The following is a 22,692-nucleotide window of genomic DNA, read 5'->3' as shown; positions in this document are numbered from 1 at the left end:
GTGTGACTATCATAAATAAATAAATAAATAAAATAAATAAATAAATAAATAATAAATAAAAGAGAAGAGGGAGAGTGAGAGGGCTAGGGACCAGCTGAGGATGATGGATTTAAGCATGAGGCGGGGCCTGGCGCATAGCCCCTCCAGCGGTGCGGCCCCAGGAATTGAGCCCGGGGAGACTCGGGGCAGGACCAGAGCAGGGGGCAGCGGAGGCGAGGTGCCCGCTGTGAAGGCTCAGGACTGGGATTCAGCTGGAGTCAAATGAAGACACGCAGGCGATGAGGCCAGCGGAGGGGAGGCCCACAGACTGGAGGGCCCAACCAAGAGACAAGCTGCTGGATCCAGCGCAGTAAGGGGAGAGCTGGAAAGACAGCGGATGTCGGACATGGGGATACGGAGGAGCCGCGGTCTAGACCAGGACCGAGGGCACAAGTGCCGCCGTCAGGGTGCAGGCCGAGGTCCAGGGAGGGGCACGAGCCGAGACCAGAGCGCAGAGGACAGGGACCCCCGCGGGTCCTAGGATGGAGACCTGACAGGCAGGGATGGTGGCCCTTGACCTCAGAGACCCTTAGGACCCGGGTCCCTAAGCTGTGTGGTCAGGAGGTGTGGGCCCAGACTGAACTCAGCTGGGGGGGTGGGGTGGACAGCCACCACCCAGGGCCAGCGGTACGGCGGGGGCGGGGACGGGGGCAAGACAGCAGCCCCAGCAGAGGCCGTGGGAGCAGCGCAGTCCTGGGGCCCAGGCTCGCAGCAGGGCGGGGCGGGGGCTCAGGCAGTAGAGCGGCTGTGTGCCTTCACTCCGTCCCCGCATGTGATCCCGGGGGTCTCCCAGCCCTGCGGGGAGCCTGCCTCTCCCTCTGCCACTCGCCCGGTCGGTCTCTACCTGTCAAATAAATAAAATCTTAAATAAATTTGAAAAAGAAAAAGACAAGACGTGGAGGAGAGAGATGACTTTACTGATCGCCAGCTTGTAGCTCCAGGTTGCACAGGATTCCAGGAGGAAGAAGGGGTGGAGAGGGTCACTGGAGCGCAGCGCTAGGAGGGAACGCGGTCACTGGGGACTTGTAACAGACAGGCGAGGTAAAGGGCAGGAGGACCCGCGAGCCAGCAGCCGGGGGCTCGGGGGACCCTGCAGGCCTGCGTGTGGGTGCTGGGAGCACAGTCCTGCTGGAGGCACAAGCCAGTAGCCTGCGAGCTGGCTCAGGCTGCCCCGCGGGAGTTCTGGGCTCCTACAGCAACGCAGCGCCGTGAGCAACACAAGCGGACAGCCCAGAGTGAGGCACGCCTGGCCACGGGTTAGGGCACCACGGTTACAGTTCTCAGAGGACAGAGCCTCAGGCCGAGCTCCATAGCCGCACCCCTGCTCTGGCCCTCCCCCCTGAGCTCCCCAGCCGCACCCCTGCTCTGGCCCTCCCCACTGAGCTCCCCAGCCGCACCCCTACTCTGCCCCTCCCCACTGAGCTGCCCAGCTACACCCCTGCTCTGGCACTCCCCCCTGAGCTCCCCAGCCGCACCCCTGCTCTGGCCCTACCCCCTGAGCTCCCCAGCCACACCCCTGCTCTGGCCCTCCCCACTGAGCTGCCCAGCCACACCCCTGCTCTGGCCCTCCCCCCTGAGCTCCCCAGCCACACCCCTGCTCTTGCCCTCCCCACTGAGCTCCCCAGCCACACCCCTACTCTGCCCCTCCTCCCTGAGCTCCTCAGCTACACCCCTGCTCTGGCCCTCCCCCCTGAGTTCCCCAGCCACACCCCTGCTATGGCCCTCCCCCTGAGGTCCCCAGCCGCACCCCTGCTCTGGCCCTCCCCCGAGCTCCCCAGCTGCACCCCTGCTCTGGCCCTCCCCACTGAGCTCCCCAGACGCACCCCTGCTCTGGCCCTCCCCAGTGAGCTCCCTAGCTGCACCCCTGCTCTGGCCCTCCCCACTGAGCTCCCCAGCCGCATCCCTGCTCTGGTCCTCCCCCCTGAGCTCCCCAGCCACACCCCTGTGCATGCAGCTGCGGCCCTGCTCTGGCCCTCCTTTCTCCCTGTCCACACGGCCCATCAACAAGAGTTTAGCCGGTGCCGACTCCAGATCACTCCTCGTTCACACGAGCCAGTTACTAACATACAAAACCAGAAATATTTTATTGCGGAGTCAACTTGAGGTTCAGATGATGCGGGCCAGGAGTGCCCAGGCCGGGACGGAGAGCAGGCCTGGCTCCCGCAGGCTCCCGGAGGCTGCTATCTGCTCCCTGTTAGTCCCTCCAGGTCACTTCCACTTCATCTGTCCGGTACCTGTGAAGCAGCACAGAAGGCTCGCTGGACACCTTGCCCTGAGAGCCCCCCATTCCCCTGCCCCCATGATTCTGGGCCCTCCGCCAGCTGATTTCTGCCTCCCTCCCACATAACCCACTGCCCCCCCCAGGAGGGTATCCACCTCTGCGTGATCCCAGAGTCACTGAGGGGGGTCCTGTGCCCTGCCCGAAACATCTCCCAGCCGGCCTGGGCTATCATGGCCCCGTTGTCAATGCAGAATCTGGGAAGGAAACGAGACATGGAATTTGGGAACTAAGGGTAGAAAATCACAGTATTGGAGAAAAAAAAGAAGAAACCAACACAGGGGAAGGGCCTTCACCTCTCGTCTGTGGCAAAAAGCCGGGCTCCACGTTCCTGGCACATGGTCTCCATCATCTCCTGTAGCCTCAAATTACCTACGAGGAGGGAGGGTTAGGGCTGGCTCGGCTTCAGCCCTTTCTGCGAGGTCCGGCTGTAGCTCAGGCGTGTGACTCACAAAAATGAAGCAGGCGTTCAGGGGGCAAGGGCTGGGAAGCAGAAACTTGTCATTTCCCCAGACCCTTAGATTTAGGGAGGAGGATGCTAACGCCCAGGAGTAGGAAAGAGGAGCGTGGCTGGACGATACATACAGCCCACACCTCCCACGATGAGGGCCTCCTGAGAGCCACAGTGTGCCATGGCTCGCTCTGTGATCTCGACCAGCATGGCAAACACTGTCTCCTGCGGGGCACAGAGAAGGTGAGGACGGGGTCTCAGCATCGTTCTGCTACATACAAGTCCCCCCACGCCCAATGCTCCATCCCATTACCTGCAGAGAGAAACACAAATCCTCAGGCGTGCACTCGCCTGTGGCCAGCATGCGCTGGGCGGCATCCTACGAGCAAAGGAAACACAGGTGAGACAGGGAACTGCGGTCTGGGGATGACCAGACAGCAAGGCTCAGGGCACCTGGAGGGCTGCGGCTCACCCCAACCCAGCGTAGCGGCACGTCCACCCCACGCCCGGCCTCTCACTGGCACTACGCTGAGCGACGGCCACAGGCATTGGGGCTCCAGTTACAGCCTGCCCTGGCCCCACCGCCCCCCCAGCCCCTCACTCGGCTTCGCTTTCCTCCGTGATGCTTGTCACCACCGGACCCTTTTTATGTTATTACTACCCTCCCCCACCAGCTCCTCTGTCTCTGTCTCACACACGCGCACACGAGAATTAGGCTACTGCCCAGAACATCGCCGGGCACACAGAAGACATTTAATAAATACTCGCTAAACGGATTTACTCAGCATCCAGCGTAGACCAGAACCACACTCTATGCAAGAGAGACGATGGTGAACCAAACGTACGCCTCGTTAAAGAGCAGGACAGCGCTGTCCTCACCTGCCCCACACTCACCTCTATGAAAGACAGGATCCCCGAGAACGAGACGTCCATCCCCTTTACGGTATAGGGCAGCTCAACCAGCTTCTTGCCTCTACGTGGGAGTGAGCGTTTGAGACTTCAAAGCCTTCAAAGCCACCCAACCTCCTTAACGCTCCTAGGGGAATCCTGGAAGCCCTACAGCCAGCCTCCTCCCACCTTAAGGCCCTTACCGCTTTGCCATCTGCTCGATATTGTAGCCTGGACTTGGGTCATTGGAAATCTAGCAGAGGGAAAAAGAGGATGGAATCAGATATCCAGGAAGCCTAAGAAGCTAACTTCCTCCATTCTCCTTCCGCTTCCACGGCTCCCCAGAAACCCACCCGCACCTTCTGTTTCCCCAGCCCCAGTTGCTCACCTTCAGCACTCGAGCAAAACGATCCAGACAATTCCCCACGGCGATGTCGATGGTTTCCCCAAAGATGCGGTAGCGACGTTCTGAGTATGCGATCACCTAAGGGTGAGGAGGGTGTCCGTGAAACCTCACGTCTGTAAAGAGGAGTATTTGGCTTCGGGGAGGAGCATAGCAGAGAATCAACGGGCCTTGGCAGCTTCCCGTAAGAGACAGAACAAAAACACTCACCCGCACCCTGCAGAGGGACTTTCTCACACTCTCCTCTCAAAAGCCTGGGAATCTAAGGATTCCCAGAGCAGATTCCTAACCTACAGAAGGCAGCCTCGGCCCGGGCAGAAGCCACTCTCATCTCGAATACGTCTTCTAGCTTGGAGGTTCCTAGTATGTCCTTTAAAGACCTCTGGATAGGGATCCCTGGGTGGCGCAGCAGTTTAGCGCCTGCCTTTGGCCCAGGGCGCGATCCTGGAGACCCGGGATCGAATCCCACGTCGGGCTCCCGGTGCATGGAGCCTGCTTCTCCCTCTGCCTATGTCTCTGCCTCTCTCTCTCTCTCTCTCTGTGACTATCATAAATAAATAAAAAATAAAATAAAGACCTCTGGACAGCATGGACTAGGAATGGGCTTTCGAGCCAGCGGGCAGGGAACCAGCCCTTCTAGGTCATCCTACCTGGGCAGTGCCATTTGGAAACCAGACGAGTAGCAGAGTTCAAAAACTGGAAAACCCCATGTAGGGTCACGCTCACGGGACGCCCAGCTCTACGTGGTCATCAGCTTACGTTCATTCTGCACATCTGACCGACTTTTACCGCAGAGAATATTTACCGCCCACTGACCCGAACGCTTCCAACAGTGGGCGCTTCCTCAGGACCCTAAGAAGTCCCTTTCCCTTTCTAGTGCTAAGGGTCTCCCTCCACTCCGGGGTAGACCGCACTCTGCTGTTAAAAGGCTGGCCACGGAAGGGGAAGGAAACAAACCCTGCCTCTCTGCGCCTGTGGTCTGCTGTCTCCCCAACCGTTTTCCCTCGTTTTCCCACCCACACAGGTCTTAAGAGGTCAGAGGATGAGCAAACCATCACCGCTCCTCTTCCTTACCTGCTACTTTCCACGAGCCAAGTCCCTAATTTTGTGAGTCATCCTTCAGACCCCAGCCAGCTATATGCCTTCTATCTATAAAAGTTCCCACATCATTTTCATGGGAAGTGGTGCTTCATCCTAAGTATCCTAACTATTTTGCAAAATGAAATTCTGAGCCTTTCGTAAGCTGGGGACGAGGACTTTTTCTGACAGTAACCCCAACAGGTGTTCTGCAGGAAAGGAAGGCTGGCGTTCTCCAATCACCACCACAAAAGGTTCTGTAAGATACCCCGAGCCACTTTGCCTTCCCCTATAAACCTACAAAGCCTTCTGCTACTTGTAAAGCATTCTTGAAATTACCTATGTTTGCACACTCTTGGGAGAACAACTTCTTTATTTACCCCCAAGAACGCAGACAAAACATGCAATTATCATAAAGAAACAAATCATGGTGCCCCTTAGCTGTTTTTTTTTCCCCTTAGTTTTAACTGCTAAGACACAGAGAAAAGATAAGTTCCAAAATAATAAAAGTAAAAACCCTTTTGTTACTTTATTTTTTTCTTTTGTTAGTTTAAAGGCCTCAATCCTTCCTATTCTTTTTTGAAATTGGAAAGTTCTCTTTAGCGCCACATGTCTAAGAATCATCTAACACGGTGACCATCTCACCCACATCTGCAAGGACGCCAACTTTTTTTTGTGGTTTTCCAGCACGTGAGGTTTTAGGTTCAGATGAGGGATGACATGGGAGCTGCTGGCACAGTGCCCTGGAAACGAGGGGGGCAGGAAGGAGTCCTCCAAGTACCTGCGTGTTTCCTCCGCTGACATATAGCACAGTCGGGCTGGTGGCTCCGGTGATGAGGCGACCCATCTCAATGTGGCCTATACAGTGGTTGACGCCCAGCAATGGCTTGTTCCACAGCTGGGCCACGGTACGGGCCACAACAGCCACGGAAACCAGCGGGGCACCCATGCCAGGGCCTAGGGGAACAAAAACGAGAGTCAGGTTCCTAAGGACGCTGGGAAAAATAGAGCCGGGAAAATGAGGGATGTGAGAGGTGGGGCAGGGGTCGAGGGGGGTGGGTGGGCAGAGTCGGGCTGGACCTAGCCAGGTCCCAGGTGTGTATTTCCGCTGTCAGCTGCTCTCCCAGCTGTACCTTTGGTGTAGGCAATGCAGTCGATCTCCTGGGACGTCAGTCCAGCCTCCGTGAGCGCCTCCTGTAGCAGGTCCAGGATAACCGCCCGGTGATGCCTAGCAGTATCCCCTGGAAGGAACCCTAGGGATAGACATAGGCCACAGATTACGGGGTTTTCCTACAGCAAAGGTAGGCGGAAGCCAAACGCAGGGGTTTCAGTAGCTACGACACTGAATAAAAGAAATTGTCGCCCTGCCTCCCCCCTCCCCCCAAGAAAAAAAAAAAGAAAGAAATTGTCTCTAAAATGGAGTCAGGAGGCCAAGAGGGGAGGCTTTCATATCCAGCCGCTCCCTCTCAACTGCAGACCCCAATGGCAAGAGGAATACCTTGCATCCCCGACAGGAAGAAGCCTCTAACTCCACACCCCAGCAAGAGGAAAACATTTTCCAGCCAATGAAAAGCAACTGCACTTGATACTCTCAGTTTATCTCAATGCACTTTATAAGGTTTTTTTTTTTAAGTCTTATTTATTTAAATAATCTCTATTTAACTCAACACGGGACTCCAACTCATGACCTCGAGATCAAGAGTCACACACTTCTGACCGAGCCAGGCAATTGCCCCATCAATGACCTTTTTATAATCACAGTCCCTCCCAACGACCCCGTCCTCCCTGTAAAAGATCAGTCCTTCTGCTTGTTCTCTGGACTTGCCTATGGTCTTGCCACAGCTTCCCGGATCCAAACTGCCATCCTCTACTACTCCTGAATAAACCCATTTTACCGGGAAAACAGAGGGCTGTGTGGCTTTTAGTGTCTACAAAGCATGGGAAAAGTCCCTTCCACTTCCCTCAAGCATCCTGTCTTCCAGGTTCTCGGATGCACGCTCTTGAGCCCCCAGCGAGGCCGACCAGCTCTCAGGAAGGCCCTTCTTCAAACCCAACTCCTACGCCGCCTTCAGGACTCCGTTCCAGTGGCGCCTACCTACCTCCTGCCCTTTGGTGACCTTCTCTGCGGCCCTACAGGCCCCACGCGACCACGTCGTCATCCTTCACGCAACATTAGAGAGATTACAATCAGAGCATCATAAAACGCTGGCTACCCTAACTCCGTGCTCCCAGGGCCAAAACTACCCCGAAGAGCAGAGCGAACGCAGAACAAAGTCCTGTTTCCTAGCGAGCCCCCCACCCCTAGTGCCCCCAGGGCACTTCAGAGAGGCTTTCCAGGTACATGCACTAAACTCATCTTTTCCCATAGGTGCAGGAGTTTAAGGGAGAGCGAAGGACAACATGGAAACTTGGGAACAATGTTGGTTAAAAGTCGTGCTATGTTCAGTGCTCCTGTCCGCTCGAGACCCAACAATGAGGCGTTGCCATCTGCATCTTAAGAGCAGGAATCACTAATCCAAGCCACATGTTGATGACCGCGAATGCCCCTGCTCCTAACCCTCCCCGCCACCTGGGGGGGGAGCTGCCTGCCCGTGGCCCTGCCCATCACCCTGGCCATCGCCTGCTCTGCCCATCGCCCTGCCCATCACCCTGCCCATCGCCGGCCCTGCCCATCACCCTGCCCATCACTCTGCTTGCCCATCGCCCTGGCCATCGCCCACCCTGCCCATCGCCCGGCCCATCGCCTGCCCTGCCCATCCCCCACCCTGCCCATCGCCCTGCCCATCGCCCGCCCTGCCCATCCCCCTGCCCATCCTCCTGCCCATCACCCCACCTGCCCATCGCCCTGCCCATCGCCCGCCCTGCCCATCCCCCTGCCCATCCCCCCGCCTGCCCATCCTCCTGCCCATCGCCCTGCCTATCACCCTGCCTGCCCATCGCCCTGCCTGCCCATCGCCGGCCCTGCCCATCACTCTGCCCGTCGCCCCGCCCACCACTCCGCCCCCCGCCCCGCCCGGTGTGGCTCCCGCGGCGACCGTGGAGCGGCACCCACCTCCCCGCCCGGCCCGGCCCGGCCGCGGGGCCCGCGCGCACCTGTGCCCGGGGGCGTGACGTAGGTCCGCCGCGGGTTCGCCAGCACCGCGCCGTCGCGCACCACCCCCACGCCGACCTTGTTGGCGCTGCCCTCCAGGCCCAGCACCGCCGGCATGGCCGCGCCTGCGCGGAGCCCCGGGGCGCACGCGGCCGGAAACCGAGGCCCCCTAGGGACCCGCCCTCCCAGCTGCCTGGCCCGGAGCGCGCCCGCTCCTCCCAGTGTGGCCCCGCCCCGCTTCCCGCCGCGGCCCGCCCCCTTCCCCCCACCTCCTCCCTCCCCGCGGGCTTCCTCCGCTCCCTTCTGCTTCCCCCGGGCGGCGGGAGGCGCGCGTCCGGCACATCCGTGAACAGCCCCGGGTGGAAGGCGGGGGCCTCGGCGGGGGCGGGGCCTCGGCGTCACGTGTCCCCGACGGCCCAATCACCCACAGTCCCCGCCCGAGGCCGGCCGGCCCGGCTCACGTGACCGTCCGGGTCGCCCACGTGGGGGCCGAGCGCGCCCCAGTCTTTGTGTCGGGCGAGGAGCACCGGGCCGCGGCCCGAGCAGGTCAGCCGCGGGGTGGCCACGGGGGCGCCCGGGCCCTAGCTCCAGGTCTCGATCGGCCGGAAGGCAGCGCTCGCGCGGACGGCCCCGGGGGTCCGGGATGCTCGGGATGCTCGGGCTCGGCGGCTCGGGGCTCCGCGGCCTGCGGCGCGGGGGATGGGGAAGGGCGCCGGGAGCGGGCCGGCGGGGGGGCCGGCCTCGCCCTCGCGCTCACCCGGTGCACGATGCCGTTTCGCCTGCAGGTCACGCGGTGCAGACCCTGCTCCGGTGGGCGGCGCGGGACGCGCTCAGGAGGCCGTGGGGCTCAGTGATGCCGAAGCGGGGGAAGAAGGCAGCCGCGGCGGAGGACGGCGAGCAGCCCGGGCCGGGTAAGAGCCCGTGCAGGCGGCGGGCCGTCGGGCCCCTCGGCGGACGGAGGTTGGCGCAGCGGGTGCAGAGGCCGCAGCCCCGCAGCGTCTCGGCGGGGCCCGGCGGGGTCGGGGCATCCAGCCCCTCGGCGGGGCCCCGCCCAGCGCCCGTTCCTCGTTTGTTCTTTATCTTTAAGAGCCGGAAACCAAAAAGAGCAAGACTGCAGCCAAGAAAAGCGAAAAAGAGGCAGCCGGGGAGGGGCCGGCCCTGTACGAGGACCCCCCGGATCAGAAGACGGCGCCCAGCGGCAAGTCGGCCACCCTCAAGATCTGCTCTTGGAACGTGGACGGGCTTCGAGCCTGGATCAAGAAGAAGGGTCTCGACGTAAGTTGGACTCTCGGAGGAGGACGTCCGCGCTCTGCGCCGTCGGGGCTCGCGGCTGCGCTCCCTTTCGGCCCCAGCGGCGGGTCTCGCCTGCTGCCTGCAGTTTACTTGTTGTGGGAGCGTTGAAAGGCGCGGCGTCGCCGATTTGGGACTGTCCCAGGGGCCGGGTGTCGCGCGCCAAGGCTCCGCCTCCCGGCAGGTTGCAAAACCTATTTCCTGGGCTGGCTGCGTTCCATCTCCAGCGTCTTCTCCAGTTAACTACTGCGTAGCGGTGCCGGGCTGCGTCGGCTGGGCGTCAGGGGTTGGAGCTCTGCCTCTAGTTCACTTAAGATTTTAAAAGTACTGCTTACACAGCCTAGGTGGCCATCCACTATGAAACAGGCTCCTCGGTGTTGCCTGTAACCGTGCCCTTTATCTCTCTCCGTTAGTTGCCAGTTAATGAATTTGCTTAAATATCATGCTTACTAGACTTTAAAAAAACCTTTGAGAGTGCGTACAAGCAGGGGTGGGGGGGCGTAGAAGGGGACGGACAACGTGGGGCCCCTCCCAGGACCGTGACACCTGAGCTGAGGGCAGATGCTGAGCACCCAGGTGCAGGGCTTGCTAGTCTTCCTGTTTAAGTGTAGGGACTCGGTGGCTCTAGGACTTGGCACTGGGTTCTCAGTAAACGTCTCAACTGACAGTTTTACTACTACTCATCTCGCTTACAGTGGGTAAAGGAAGAGGCGCCAGATATCCTCTGCCTCCAGGAGACAAAGTGTTCGGAGAACAAACTACCCACTGAACTTCAGGAGCTACCTGGACTGCCCCACCAGTACTGGTCGGCTCCGTCAGACAAGGAGGGGTACAGCGGTGTGGGCCTGCTGTCCCGCCAGTGCCCGCTCAAAGTCTCCTATGGCATCGGTGAGACCCTGCGGATGCCTAGTCCCTGAGCTCTTCCAGACCAACCACCAGTACCCCACTCTGGCCCCTGATCGGGATTCCTTGGCTTTTCCTTTTCTCTAACTTCTCAATGATGATTGTTTCCTCCCTCGTGCAGGTGAGGAGGAGCACGATCAGGAAGGCAGAGTGATTGTGGCCGAGTTTGACACGTTCGTGCTGGTGACCGCCTATGTGCCTAACGCAGGCCGAGGTCTGGTGCGCTTGGAGTACCGGCAGCGCTGGGATGAAGCCTTCCGCAAGTTTCTGAAGGGCTTGGCTTCCCGCAAGCCTCTCGTGCTATGTGGGGACCTCAACGTGGCTCACGAAGAAATCGACCTGCGTAACCCCAAGGGAAACAAGAAGAATGCCGGCTTCACTCCCCAAGAACGCCAAGGCTTTGGGGAATTACTGCAGGCTGTGCCGCTGGCTGATAGTTTCCGGCACCTCTACCCCAACACGGCCTACGCATATACCTTTTGGACCTACATGATGAATGCTCGATCCAAAAATGTCGGTTGGCGCCTTGACTACTTCTTGTTGTCTCACTCTCTCTTACCTGCATTGTGTGACAGCAAGATCCGTTCCAAGGCCCTGGGCAGTGACCACTGTCCTATCACCTTATACCTAGCGCTGTGACATGCTCCCAAATGACTGGAAGTCTGGGAAATAAGCCCTCCCTCCCCAAGCTAGCTTTAAAACTTTTTAAAAACTGCTCTCTAGACATATCTGCACTGTATTTCCCTTCTAAAAACACAAATCTTTCAACCAGGCTCCTCGTGATGCTTTCTTTTAACACCCCCCCCCCCCAATTTTTTTGCCTTGTTTTTACGTTAAGCAAAAGCTACTGATGACTTCCTTTGAACTGTCCACATGAAAATAAAGAGCCATAGTTTCAGCCTCGCGTTCTTTGTATTTGACCCCTTGGTGGGGCTACAAACTGCCTTCGTCTTTTCACATATAAAGATAAACAACTGGAAAAGGATAGTCACGACCTTCTTTATTTACAAGCACAGGATGACTCCCTAGCCTCCCCCAAGACAGAGCAACCCTACCCAGCCCAGTTCAACACCGCAACTAGGGAGTAAGGTTGGAAGGAGGAATTAAGGGAAATAACAGGACTAGGGGAACGTATCCCACATTAAATAATTATATACACATCAGTTCCTGTAGTTCTGTACAGAGCAGCGGCTGACCCCACCCCCCTAGGACACCGGAATGGGGGGAGAGGAGACTGAGGGTACTGAGGCCAGAGCCAGCCCCTGGTGAAGTGCAATAGCAGCAGCAAGGTCCTAATGGTGCACAAGAGGGAGGGAACCCCCAGGGCTACCCACCCCCACCCTGCCCTGGAATGTTTAAGGGACAGGAATGGCTCTCGGAGCATATTAGGAAGGACAAGGCTAGGACCCTCTTTCAGGACCCAGGTTTAGGGGCAACGTCCTGCCTGCTACACCCTAAACACAGCAGCCCTTGGAGGAAAGCAGATGGCCAGCAGTGGTCTTCCCCACCCCTCCAAACCTAGGTGAGGGCCTGGTTCCTTCCTACCTCTCCCCAGGGAAAAGGAAGGCAGCTGCTTGGCTCCCCTCATAGAGGCCAAGGGAGCCTTTGACCATGGTTCCCTTTGTAGTGTCACTGTCCCCACCAGGGAGGGGCCAGGCACAGTCTGTGGGTCATCGTGGAGCTCAGGAGAAGTTCTGGACAGGGTGGCTGACCTTCATACAGGCCCAGTAGAGGGCCCGGCCCAAACACAACACAGCCAACAGGATGACGAACGCCCAGGATGCGTAGATGCCTCCATATCGCCGTGCGTGCTTCCACGTACCAAACTGAGGAAGGAGGAGGGAGATGGAATTACTGTTGCTCTCTCACCACTTTCTAGAAACACTGGTAAGAGAATGGAAACTTCAATCCCTGGTTCCCTATCCATGTGTATCCAACTTCGAGGAACCTCCTTAAAGACCCAGTTGTTGCTCCCTCCTCTACAAAGATACATTAAGTCCCAGACACCCAGGGACTTACATGAAGTCCCGGATACAATCCCAGACACCTATCAGTTCTTCTTAGCGTCTGACAAGTGAGCAACTTTTAACCCACGTCTCTACTGCCCTATCTTCTGCACAAAGAAGACGGCTGGCTTTTACTCCTTTTTTTAAAAATATTTTATTTATTTATTCATGAGAGACACAGAGAGAGAAGCAGAGACATAGGCAAAGGGAGAAACAGGCTCCTTGCAGGGAGCCTCACGTGGGACTCGATCCCAGAACTCCAGGATCACACACTAGGCCAAAGGCAGATGCTCAACTGCTGAGCCACCCAGGCGTCCCTGGCTTTTACTCCTATAGTAATAGTCAAGTTTATCAGTTACCTGCCAATTTCAGCTCACCTACACGTTAAAACAAAACAAAACCACCAAAACTCCATTTCATTTTTAGGGTAGCCATTACCCAAATCTTACGCTACAGGGAGGAGGCTGAAGAATGAAACGGGTTGGGTCAAGGTTACTCACAGCAAGGCCAGTGGCAGTGACGGCCAAGAGTAAGCCAAGCAAGAAACAGCAGATACATCTCTTTCGTGGATATCTGCGCCCAATAGATGACCTGTGGGGAGGCAAACAAATGGACACTTGCCACGGCCCTGCAGGTTGTCCTGTACCTGTTCCCATGTTACACAGCCACTAGTTCAACAATGTCACTCTCCCATCACTTACACTTTCCTGCAGTGAGGGCAACGGGCCAAGGTTCGGTCTGTGAACTCTGTCCACTATGGAGAACAAAAAAAAGGGAAGCCAATTAATAGAAGCAGCAGCATGTCCAGTGAAGGCCCTGTGGCAGGGGAGGGCAGGAAATGGGAACAGAAGAGAAATCAGAGGAGACCTCCTAAGGACTCATTATTATAACTCAAATACGTTCACCATTACTTCTATTTCTCCCTCTCCGTCCAAGGCTTCCCAATACTCCTCCTCACCAGGAAAGTATTCTTGCAGTGTCCACAGATGACCCTGACACCCACAGGTTGTGGTTCTGGACTCAGAGGTCCTGGATGCACAGGCCCCAGGTTGATGATTCTTTTGCTGTAAAGAAAAAAATGACGTCGTGTAAGTAACGTTTAAGAGTACTACGGGTCCTCGCACCTTCCACTCCCTCTACTCTCTACACATAACATACTCCGCCTCCCCCCAACCCTACCCCCAGGGAATCTTGAGAAACGGCACTGCTTAAACTTCAGATCTCTAATTTCCCTTTTATCCCCCGATAATTCACCCAGTCCCCTAGACCCTCTATTTCCCTAAAGGACACCATTTCATCCCGGTGAGAGAAGACAAATGTGGCTACAACATCCTAAGGCCACACTACTCTGCAGCTTTTCCTCCTCCTGGATAAACACCAGGCTCTCTTACCTTTGTGTTCTCTGCAAACAATCATCCTTTCTAAGGCTTTCCAATTTTTCCCCACTGATGCCCTTCCCTCCCCACCCCACCTTACACCTCTTACCAGTAGGGCCGAGGGCAGGCAATCCGCTGGGAAGTCACTTTGCAGATAAGGAGACAGTTACACGGGCACCGGACGTATTTTTTCCCTGGAGGTGCATTCTTAATTGGCTAGACAACAAGGACGACATCGGTAAGCAAACCTCGAATTCCAATCCCTTCCACTTCCTCCAAAAAAAAACCTTCCGAGGAGAAATCAGAGAGATGAGATCTCAGCTAGAACAGAATAACGGAGAAAACCCGAGCGCGTGAGAGCGGGCTGAGCATCCGGGATGGGGATCAAGGTGCGGGATGCTGAACTGGCTTTGGCGGGCGGCGTCCGGGGAACGGCGAGGAGACTCCTGAAACTGAAGAGACTCCTGAAACTGAAACTCAGGTTTCGTGGCCAGCCCTCGGCTGAGGCCCGGCGGCCGGGCTCTAGAGTCGAGGACCAGAAAGAGGATCTAGGAAACGGGGCCCGATTCGCAGATGCGCGTAACTCACAGTGGCTTCATTGCAGACGCCACATTTGACTACATGCTGATGCATCTTGCCTTCCACGTTGATGAGAGACTGGCAGACGCGACAGGTGATCATCGGGGCACTCCCGCTGTCCGGGCTGGTCAGGGGCGAGTAGGGGGGCGGGTCCTCGCCGGGCAGCACAGCTGGGTGTCCCTCGGGGAACGAGGGGAACGCTGCACAGGAAAGGGGGGGTTGGGGGGCACCAGCTGCAGGCCCCCCCCCTCCGACGGGCCCCGCAAGCCCTCCCCCCCGGGGGCCGCAGCGCCACCGGGCGCAGGTGCCCCCGCCCCCGCCTGCACCTGGCGCTGGGGTCCCGCCCCGCCCCCGCACCTGGCGCTGGGGTCCCGCCCCGCCCCCGCCCGCACCGGGCACAGGTGCCCCCGCCCGCACCTGGTGCCGGGCCCCGCCTCCGGCGCCGAGGCCCCGGCCCCGCCCCGCCCGGCCCCGCCCGCTCCCGCTCCCGGCGGCCCCCGGGGGCGCCCCGGGCCCACCCCGGCTTACCCTGGGGCGGGGCATGTTTACCGGCTCCGTACGGCGGCGCGGAGGGCGCCAGGCCGCCCCCGGGCCCGGCCCCACTCCCGCCCGGCCCCACGAGCCCGTTGCCGCCGGCGCCCCCGTCGACGGGCTCGGAGAGCAGCGGGGATCGCTCTCCGTCTGCCGCCATGGCCGCCGCCGCCTCCGGCCCAGGATCCGGGTCCGGCCGCCGCCGCCGCCGCTACCGGGTCCCCAGGGCGCCTGCGCGCCCGCTCGCCCCGCGACCAGCGGCCTACCCCGCCCGAGGCCGCCCCGCAGGCACGTGACGAGCCGGCCCCACCCCGGCCGCGCCGTAATTCGCGGCGACGAATCCATGCTGCGTCCGGCCGAGGCGGCTCTGCTTCTCCATTGGGGCGCGTCGCGCTGACGTCATCCGTCACATGACCTCCCGGAGGCCGCGCGGCCCGCAACGCCCGCACGTGACGAGAGGCGCTGCGAGCCATTGGCAGCGTGGCCATCGCGCTACCGCCAGCCCAGGGGGCGGGGCCGGGCCGCGGCGGGCGCGGGTCACGTGCTCAGGACGCCGCGCGTCCGCAGTTACGCTCCCGCGCGGGGGCCTTCAGCCCGGCTCCTCATTGGGCCAGAGGCACGGCTGCGGGGCCCCCCGCCTCTGCCGCCGGGCTTGGCCTCCTATTGGCTGGCCTCCGGTCACGTCACGAACGCGAAGACGGGGGCGTGGCTTCAGGAGCGGGCGGGGGACAGGTGGCCCGGGCGGCTGCATGCGGAACGTGCGCGGCGGCGGGCGCTCTCGCTGTTCTCTCGGGCTGCGGGTTCTCTTGGCCCCTGTGTAGCGGGACCCACTCGCGGGTGCGGCCGAGCCCCAGGCGCGGCCCCTGCTGCCCGAGGTCACGGCGACGGCCCGGGAACCGCGCCAGCAGGCCGGGCGGCCGCGCCGCTTCCCGCCCTGACCCCGCTGCGCCCCCGCCGCCCTGGCACCTCCGCACGCCCCTCCCGCCGGGGCCCAGGCTGCGCGGCCCTGGACGCCGCGCCTCGTCCCGGGAGGCTCCGGCTGGCGGCCGCCTCCTGCGGAACCCCCAGCTGCTGCTCCGCTTTTTTGGGTTTTTTTGGGTGTGTTTTTTTTTCCTTTTTTTTTTTTTTTTTGCAAAAAATGGAAACCCTCCAGATTTTTTTTTTTCCCGCTTGGGGAGAGTAGTTACAGACACACTTTGTTTCCCTGCGCTTGGCTTTATTGCTCCTCGCAGGTATTGCGGTTTGGTTGGGGTTTTTTGGTTTTTGGGGTTTTTGTTTTGTTTTGTTTTGTTTTTGCAAATTGAAGGTTGTGGCGACCCCGTTTCAAGCAGATTATTCAGCGCCCTTTTCCCAACAGCATTTGTTCACTTAGGGTCTGAGTCACGTTTTGGTCATTCTTACAATATTTCAAACTTTCCCATTAATTTTTTTCCCCCATTATTATCCTTGCACTGGTTGAGGTGACCCGTGAGCTGTCACTGCAACTTACCAAAAGCTCTGGTGATTGTTGAGACCTTTTTTTTTTTTTTTTCACCAGGTGGGAAATTTTGTTCCATGGTTGGATGCCTCATGCAAACCATCCCTTCCAAAAGCAATACTAATAAATCACGACGTTACGAAATTTTCAAAACTATGAGTAAGCCTCATTACGGAAATAACCTTGGGTCAGGATACCAAGGGCTCCTTCCTTCTCAGCTCCTCCTTAGGTGGAAACGGATCCTAGGAATTTAAAGTTACTTTTTTACGCTCCTTCTTGAATGCATGTTTGAGTTGGTTTCACCTCCTTTGGATTCTTTCTATCTCCAACTAAGCATGTTCCAAAAATAAATCACATTTACATTTTCTTTACTGCATTATGAGGACAAAGTACATATATTTGGGGTTTTTTTTATTACTATTAATGGTTTAGCATTTTTCAGCAGTATTTAAGTAAGATGTGTACTTTTGCCCAGACATAATGCCATTGCACACTTGATAAGCTACAGTTGTGTAAATATATATTTTATATGCATTGGGAAACCAAAAAACTCATTTGTATCACTTTGTTGTGATATTCTCCTTGTTTCAGTGGCCTGGAACTGAATCCGCGGTATTTCTGAGGGATACCTGTACTAATGTAGGTCTTTTCATAAAAGCAGAGGCCTAACTTGACCTTGCAAAAAAACGAGGGGATACCTGCAATTTTCAAACCTCTCAAAGTGCCCTACTAAATGGTTACCAAGGCAGAGATAAATGTGTAGGATTCTCCCCCTTAGGGGGAACTTTTTTCTTTGTTCTTTCAACTTTGTTGGGTGTTTCGAGGTACAGCAGGGTCAAAAATCAAGGTGAATGACCCATTGTTATGTAAAGAACAATGTGGGAGGATTTCCTTAATTGTGTAAATATAGGGTGAGTAGGCTACTGTTCTGGGATTAATGATGGAGGATAGAATGAACGTGAGTCACCTTGAAGAGATCATCTTTGTTTTAAGTGTTACTAAAATAATTTCCTCTAATTATGCAAGTACTGATGAGAAGGACCCTGTTGCCGCAGGAAGAGGAAATACGGGGAAGTCCAGGAAGACCTTCCAGCTGAAGGTCCTGGTAAATGTCTGCTGGAGACCGATGGAACATTCTAGCTCAGGTCTGTTAAGTGTAGAGTCTCCTTGACTGAAAATAATACCGGAATGGCTGCCTTTTCCGGAAGAACCCTTGAGATGAGAGTTCTGCGTTAGCCCCAGAAACCAGAGCACTCTGACGTCTCCTGGTAACCTCTGAACCCAACCTTTACGGGCAGTGTCCCCACCAGCCTCCTCTCCAGCCTCGTGTAGTCTCTACGGGAGCCTGAACCACACCTGGATTTTCCCCAAGTCATAGCTGAAATTGTAACTGCCTTCCATCTGGGAGGCAGCGAGGAATCCGGGGCTCACAAACGATTTAGCCAGAGGCCTCTCCACGGAGCCTAACATGGAAGGAAGAACAACCCACCCCAAGTATATGATGGTAAAGGAATTGCTGCTGACCTCGCACTTGTGGCTGCTGCAGGAGCTGGAGCCTTCACCTGGTCTGATTTTGAGACACAACTTTCCCAGGGCAGCTGCTACTTAGATGCTGGGTCCTACAGACACAAAACGGGGAAAGGTTTGTATGTCCACAAGGGGACAGGTCAGTCTGCTGCTCCTTCTGCTGTTTCTGGTACAGCAATGCAAGTGCTGTTCTAGAATGGAGCAGGGTAAAAAAAAAAAAAAAAAAAAGAATGGAGCAGGGTTTATTAATATGTACCGTGGTTACACTTACACTCCAAAACCTTCTTTTATGACTGTCCACCTTCACTCAAGCCATACTTGGTATCTCTTAGATCTGCTTTTGTCTTTTTTTTTTTTTTTTTTTTTGAGACAAGCAGAGAGACAGAGCGTATGCATAAGTGGGGAGGGGAGGCAGAGGGAGAAGCAGGCTCCCCACTGGGCAGGGAGCCTCTGGCGAGGCTTGATCCCAGATCCTGACCTGAGCTGAGGACAAACCCTTAACCAGCTGAGCCACCCAGGTGAAAACTTTGTTAACAGAATCAGGCAGTGGTCCCGTGTGGCCTGTGGGCTTTAGTTTGCCAAGCCCTGGCCTAGAGGATGAGCTAAAGGATACAGAGGATGAACTGTAGGTTGGGAGATAAGGGCGGGATGAAGTTCCAGAATGTGATGATGAAGTTCTCGAAGAGGAAATGGGCAGGAGGTCCCAGTAGTTTTCATGACCTTGAATTCCAGCTGACGCAGGGAATCCTCTTCCTGCCTCAGATAGTCTTGGGTTGTCAACAATAGAGCACAGCTGGGGTCACACCAAGCACGAAAGGGCAGGACTCAGAAAGAAATACCTACGGTCTGCTGGAAGAAGGGCTCCTTACTCATGGATCTGATCTGCTGGAGGGACGGGATATTATTCAAGGGAGGAGAAAGGGATCAGAGGCCAGGCAGTAAGAGCAAAAAATATCCAAGCATCAGAGCTAGGGTGGCCTGAGGAAGTGAGACCATTAAAAGATACAAGCAGCAGCAGCCTTGGGGCTCCTGGGGGCTCATGGCTGTGGGGCTCCTGGGGGCTCACGGTCCAGGCCCTAGCGCCTGATGGGGCTGCTCTTTAGGCGGCTAGGGTGCAGCTTGCCTGGGTTGGGGGGTAGGTAGGATGTGATCATCGCTGTGGTCCTAAAAGTCTGCCAATTTAGGACTCTATGTTAGAGAAGGTCAGGCCCACCAATATGTTTCATAAAATGTATAAGCAGTGTCCACCACACAGAGGAATGTATGTTAGGAGTCCGGAGAGTTCCACTATTAACGGACTTCTAATAGAAGGGGATGCGTAGCTGGAAGAAAATACAGAAGAGAGGAACAGTTTTATGTGTCAGGAGTAAATAGATCATTTTGAAAAATTTATTTACAAAAGGAGCATCCTAGGTAAAAAAAAAAAAAAAAAAAAGCCTTTGAAGATTTCAGTTGCTTGACATGAGCCGATGACACTGTGTAGCCACTAATAGGGTCTTTGTCCATATTCCGTGCCCGGTGCTGAGACTGTTGAGATTATGGGAGGTCGGCATTGTTCTGCAGCCTGCGCGGTTCAAGGGACACATGGAGACTTCTAGTTTTTGGCTCTGGGTGCCACACCCTAAAGGATAAACCTGGATAAGGCTATGTCAAGAGGACAGTGGCCAAGGAGTGGAGAATACGTCCGTGATGTGCTACATAAGTGTGTTCGCCACGTAATTCATTGTCCAAACTGGGATGTGTTAGGAGAATGAAAGAGGGCTCTTAAGAAAAATTACCCCCAACCTGGACATCAGGCAGGAGAGTGACTGAGTATCCTTTTCCCAGCGTACTGGGACATTTACCCAAATAAATTTTCGTTTGCCGCGCGGCTTCATTGCAAATTCTGTTTGACGTTACGCGGTATCCCAAGTGGGCCTGCAGAGCCCCTCACCTCCCTCCTCGGCCCTACACGGCCCTACACGGATTCAGATAAGGTACCTACACAGTCAGTTGTGCCTCTTTATCTCCCCAGTGGTCCCAGGCAGAGTCTGTGAGTCTTGTGATCTGAATTTCCCACGTTGAGGTCCTGCTCTACTGGAGTGTTCTCTGTGCCCCGCTGGCCTCAGGACCTCACTTCCTGCTGTTGCTGGGTGAGTACTCAGTCTCTCTTGAAAATGGAAAGATTGGGGCACCTGGCTGGCTCGGATGGTTAAGCATCTGCCTTCACCTCAGGTCATGACCTCCAGGTCCTGAGGTCAAGCTCCATGTCAGGCTCCTGGCTCAGTGGGTAGCCTGCTTCTCCCTCGGCCTGGGCCTCGGCCTCTCCCCCTGCTAATGTGTTCTCTCGTTCTCTCTCTCTGTCTGTCTCTCTGTCTCAAATGAATAAATAAGAAAAAAAAAACTTTTAAAAAAATGGAAAGATTGCTTTCTGAGGCATACGCTGCTAGGCAGTCTTCTCCTGGAAATCTCGATGGTTTTTTTTTTTTTTTTTAAGATTTTATTTATTTATTCATGAAAGACACAGAGAGAGAGAGAGGCAGAGACATAGGCAGAGGGTAGAAGCCGGCTCCATGCAGGGAGCCCGATGTGGGACTCGATCCTGGGTCTTCAGGATCACGCCCTAGGCTGCAGGTGGCGCTAAACCGCTGAGCCACCCGGGCTTCCCTGGATGGTTTTATGTGTAAAAATTACTGGCCTTCATCCTGCAAAGTCCTGCCTGTCTGGACAATGTTGACCTGGGATGATTTAAAATGTAATTGGCCAACTTGGGGCTCTTTCAAGATTCCTAAATTAATCTGTGCAATCAGTGCAACCCGTGCAATCAAGAAAGGGTATAAGCCTAAACAGCAACCCAAATGGGAAGGCTATTTTAATTAGCATTTCAAGGCCTCAAAATGTTAATGACTCAAAACCTGCTTCCTTCCAGGACACTAGTTTCAAACCAAGGCAAATGCTCAATTGTCTCAGAGACTTTCTGAACTAGAAGAATCCCACGCTGCTCCACCCTTCCCTCCAGCTGCTTCAGCCCCTGTTTACCTGTGCACCATCCCTCCCTCCCCGGCCTGCTGAACTTCCCTTCTACGATGATTACCTGGAGCCTCTTCAGGACATACCCCTGTTAAAGTTAAGCCAGGAGACGACATTTTAGGACGCCTGGTGTCTCGTTCTTCTTGGACTAAAACTGAGCCCTGAGCTATTACCAAGGAGTTCCCCAACCCTAAGGAAAGCCCTGTTGGGTTTGCTAGAAAATTCTTGATTGTAGTCCAAATTTATAAGCCAGGATTCTCTGATCTTTATCAGCTCTTTCACATGTTCCTGGTGAAAGACTTGCCAGAGAATGGATGCAAAAAAGGGGACGGACAGATCCTCTATTGGACTTCCCCACAAAAAGGCTTTTGACATGAAAGAAGCCTCAAAATTAGCTAAAAGACCACAAAAAGATTCCTGCTGGTTTCCCCCATGCTATCGACCAGAAAATTTAAAAATCCAAAAATGTGTTCAAAGATCTGATGAATGTGTTTTTTATTATTTTGCAAGATTTGAGAAAAATTTTAAACAATTGTCCGGCATTGAAGAAGTTGACTATTATACTTCCACCCTTTTAAATTCTGCTTTTATTAAAGGTTTGAAAGAGAAACTTGAAACTCAAAACACTGCAACTTAACTGGGCTGCTAAGCAACCAACCCCCTGACCTAGTTAATTATTGCTGGGCAGCTCTTCCAGGCTATTCAAAACGATACAAAAAGGAAACCCACACAAGCCCTAAATATCCAAATATAAGCAACCTAGGTTATGTACCTGCAATTTAAAAAAAAAAATTTTTTTCAATTAAAAAAATTAAACTTTCCTACCGAAACTCTCCAGGCACATCACCCCCTAAGGGATTGCCACTACTGCCAAAAAGCCTGGACATTGGAAGAACTGTCTCAAATTTGAGAGGCTCTGACAGTTTGATTAGCCCCCAAATTTCACTGCATCTTTCCCAGGAAAACAAGCCACATTTCAACATTAGGGCCATTCTCGGCCCCCAAAGGGTTTTTGTTTATTTTTCCACCCTCCAGATTAAAATTTTGGAGGAGATGGGTTTCACTGTGGGAAATGAAGTGACCAGAGTCCCTGTAGACACCTAGACAACACTGCTTGTCCTTAACCCCACTGGCCCCCCCTACCCTCTGCCCCAGGGTACTGGAACTACTCAGATGGTAGCAGTTTCTAATATACCTATAACTAGTTTAAAATTATCACCAGTCCTCTTTCAGAGGGACTGAGTCCCTCTTCAAGGGACCCGCCAATTCCTTTTAGTCCTTCAGTGGTAATTCATCTTTTAGGAGATTTCCTTGAGGCCCCTGAGGCACACATATCTTTTTCCCAAAAGAGGAGAATATTTTTACATCTGAACCTGATGAAGATTTCTTGGTTACTATCTCTGTGTTCTTTATGGTTTGTTTGTGTTTGTTTTTGTTTTTTTTTTTTAAGATTTCTTTATTTTTAAGTAATCTCTACATTTAGTGTGGGGCTCCAACTTAAAACCCTGAGATGGGGCAGCCTGGGTGGCTCAGCCTTTTAGCGCCGCCTTCAGCCCAGGGCGCGATCCTAGAGACCGGGGATCGAGTCCTGCGTCCGGCTCCCTGCATGGAGCCTGCTTCTCCCTCTGCCTGTGTCTCTGCTTCTGTGTGTGTGTGTGTGTGTGTGTGTGTGTGTGTGTGTGTCTCATGAATAAATAAATAAAACCTTTAAATAAAAAATAAAGACAGCCTTCATGACCTCCCTGCATTGGGTCACCTAAACGGCAA

At 55.3% G+C, this 22,692-nt stretch overlaps 4 protein-coding genes across 4 annotated transcripts; 2 read left to right on the top strand and 2 right to left on the bottom strand.

The window, feature by feature from the left end:
- Nucleotides 1-2,099: 2,099 nt before the first annotated feature.
- On the bottom strand, nucleotides 2,100-8,437 carry LOC121481488 (O-sialoglycoprotein endopeptidase). The gene is made up of 11 exons (XM_041738874.1): nucleotides 8,230-8,437; nucleotides 6,270-6,389; nucleotides 5,918-6,093; nucleotides 4,045-4,140; nucleotides 3,860-3,909; nucleotides 3,663-3,741; nucleotides 3,082-3,147; nucleotides 2,903-2,993; nucleotides 2,614-2,689; nucleotides 2,416-2,514; nucleotides 2,100-2,273 (listed from the first exon to the last, which is right to left on the bottom strand). The coding sequence occupies exons 1-11, from the start codon at nucleotides 8,342-8,344 to the stop codon at nucleotides 2,234-2,236; spliced, it is 1,008 nt and encodes a 335-aa protein (XP_041594808.1). The 5' UTR covers nucleotides 8,345-8,437; the 3' UTR covers nucleotides 2,100-2,233.
- Nucleotides 8,438-8,639: 202 nt separating this feature from the next.
- On the top strand, nucleotides 8,640-11,318 carry APEX1 (apurinic/apyrimidinic endodeoxyribonuclease 1). Its single transcript, XM_041738875.1, has 5 exons — nucleotides 8,640-8,773; nucleotides 9,013-9,138; nucleotides 9,315-9,502; nucleotides 10,213-10,405; nucleotides 10,542-11,318. Exons 2-5 carry the CDS (start codon nucleotides 9,081-9,083, stop codon nucleotides 11,057-11,059), a joined length of 957 nt encoding a protein of 318 aa, XP_041594809.1. The 5' UTR covers nucleotides 8,640-8,773; nucleotides 9,013-9,080; the 3' UTR covers nucleotides 11,060-11,318.
- Nucleotides 11,319-11,400: 82 nt separating this feature from the next.
- PIP4P1 (phosphatidylinositol-4,5-bisphosphate 4-phosphatase 1) lies at nucleotides 11,401-15,230 on the bottom strand. Its single transcript, XM_041738876.1, has 7 exons — nucleotides 14,910-15,230; nucleotides 14,391-14,581; nucleotides 13,912-14,018; nucleotides 13,385-13,490; nucleotides 13,128-13,180; nucleotides 12,927-13,017; nucleotides 11,401-12,246 (listed from the first exon to the last, which is right to left on the bottom strand). Exons 1-7 carry the CDS (start codon nucleotides 15,070-15,072, stop codon nucleotides 12,103-12,105), a joined length of 855 nt encoding a protein of 284 aa, XP_041594810.1. The 5' UTR covers nucleotides 15,073-15,230; the 3' UTR covers nucleotides 11,401-12,102.
- On the top strand, nucleotides 15,071-21,529 carry LOC121481023. Its single transcript, XM_041737992.1, has 4 exons — nucleotides 15,071-15,130; nucleotides 15,372-16,548; nucleotides 19,931-20,048; nucleotides 20,825-21,529. The coding sequence occupies exons 1-2, from the start codon at nucleotides 15,071-15,073 to the stop codon at nucleotides 16,374-16,376; spliced, it is 1,065 nt and encodes a 354-aa protein (XP_041593926.1). The 3' UTR covers nucleotides 16,377-16,548; nucleotides 19,931-20,048; nucleotides 20,825-21,529.
- Nucleotides 21,530-22,692: the final 1,163 nt, after the last annotated feature.

This window comes from Vulpes lagopus, chromosome 23, assembly GCF_018345385.1.
Source record: "Vulpes lagopus strain Blue_001 chromosome 23, ASM1834538v1, whole genome shotgun sequence".
In the NCBI taxonomy this organism is placed as follows: Eukaryota; Metazoa; Chordata; class Mammalia; order Carnivora; family Canidae; genus Vulpes; species Vulpes lagopus.
Note: the sequence above shows the minus strand (reverse complement) of the source record. Positions and strands in the feature narration are given on the sequence as shown.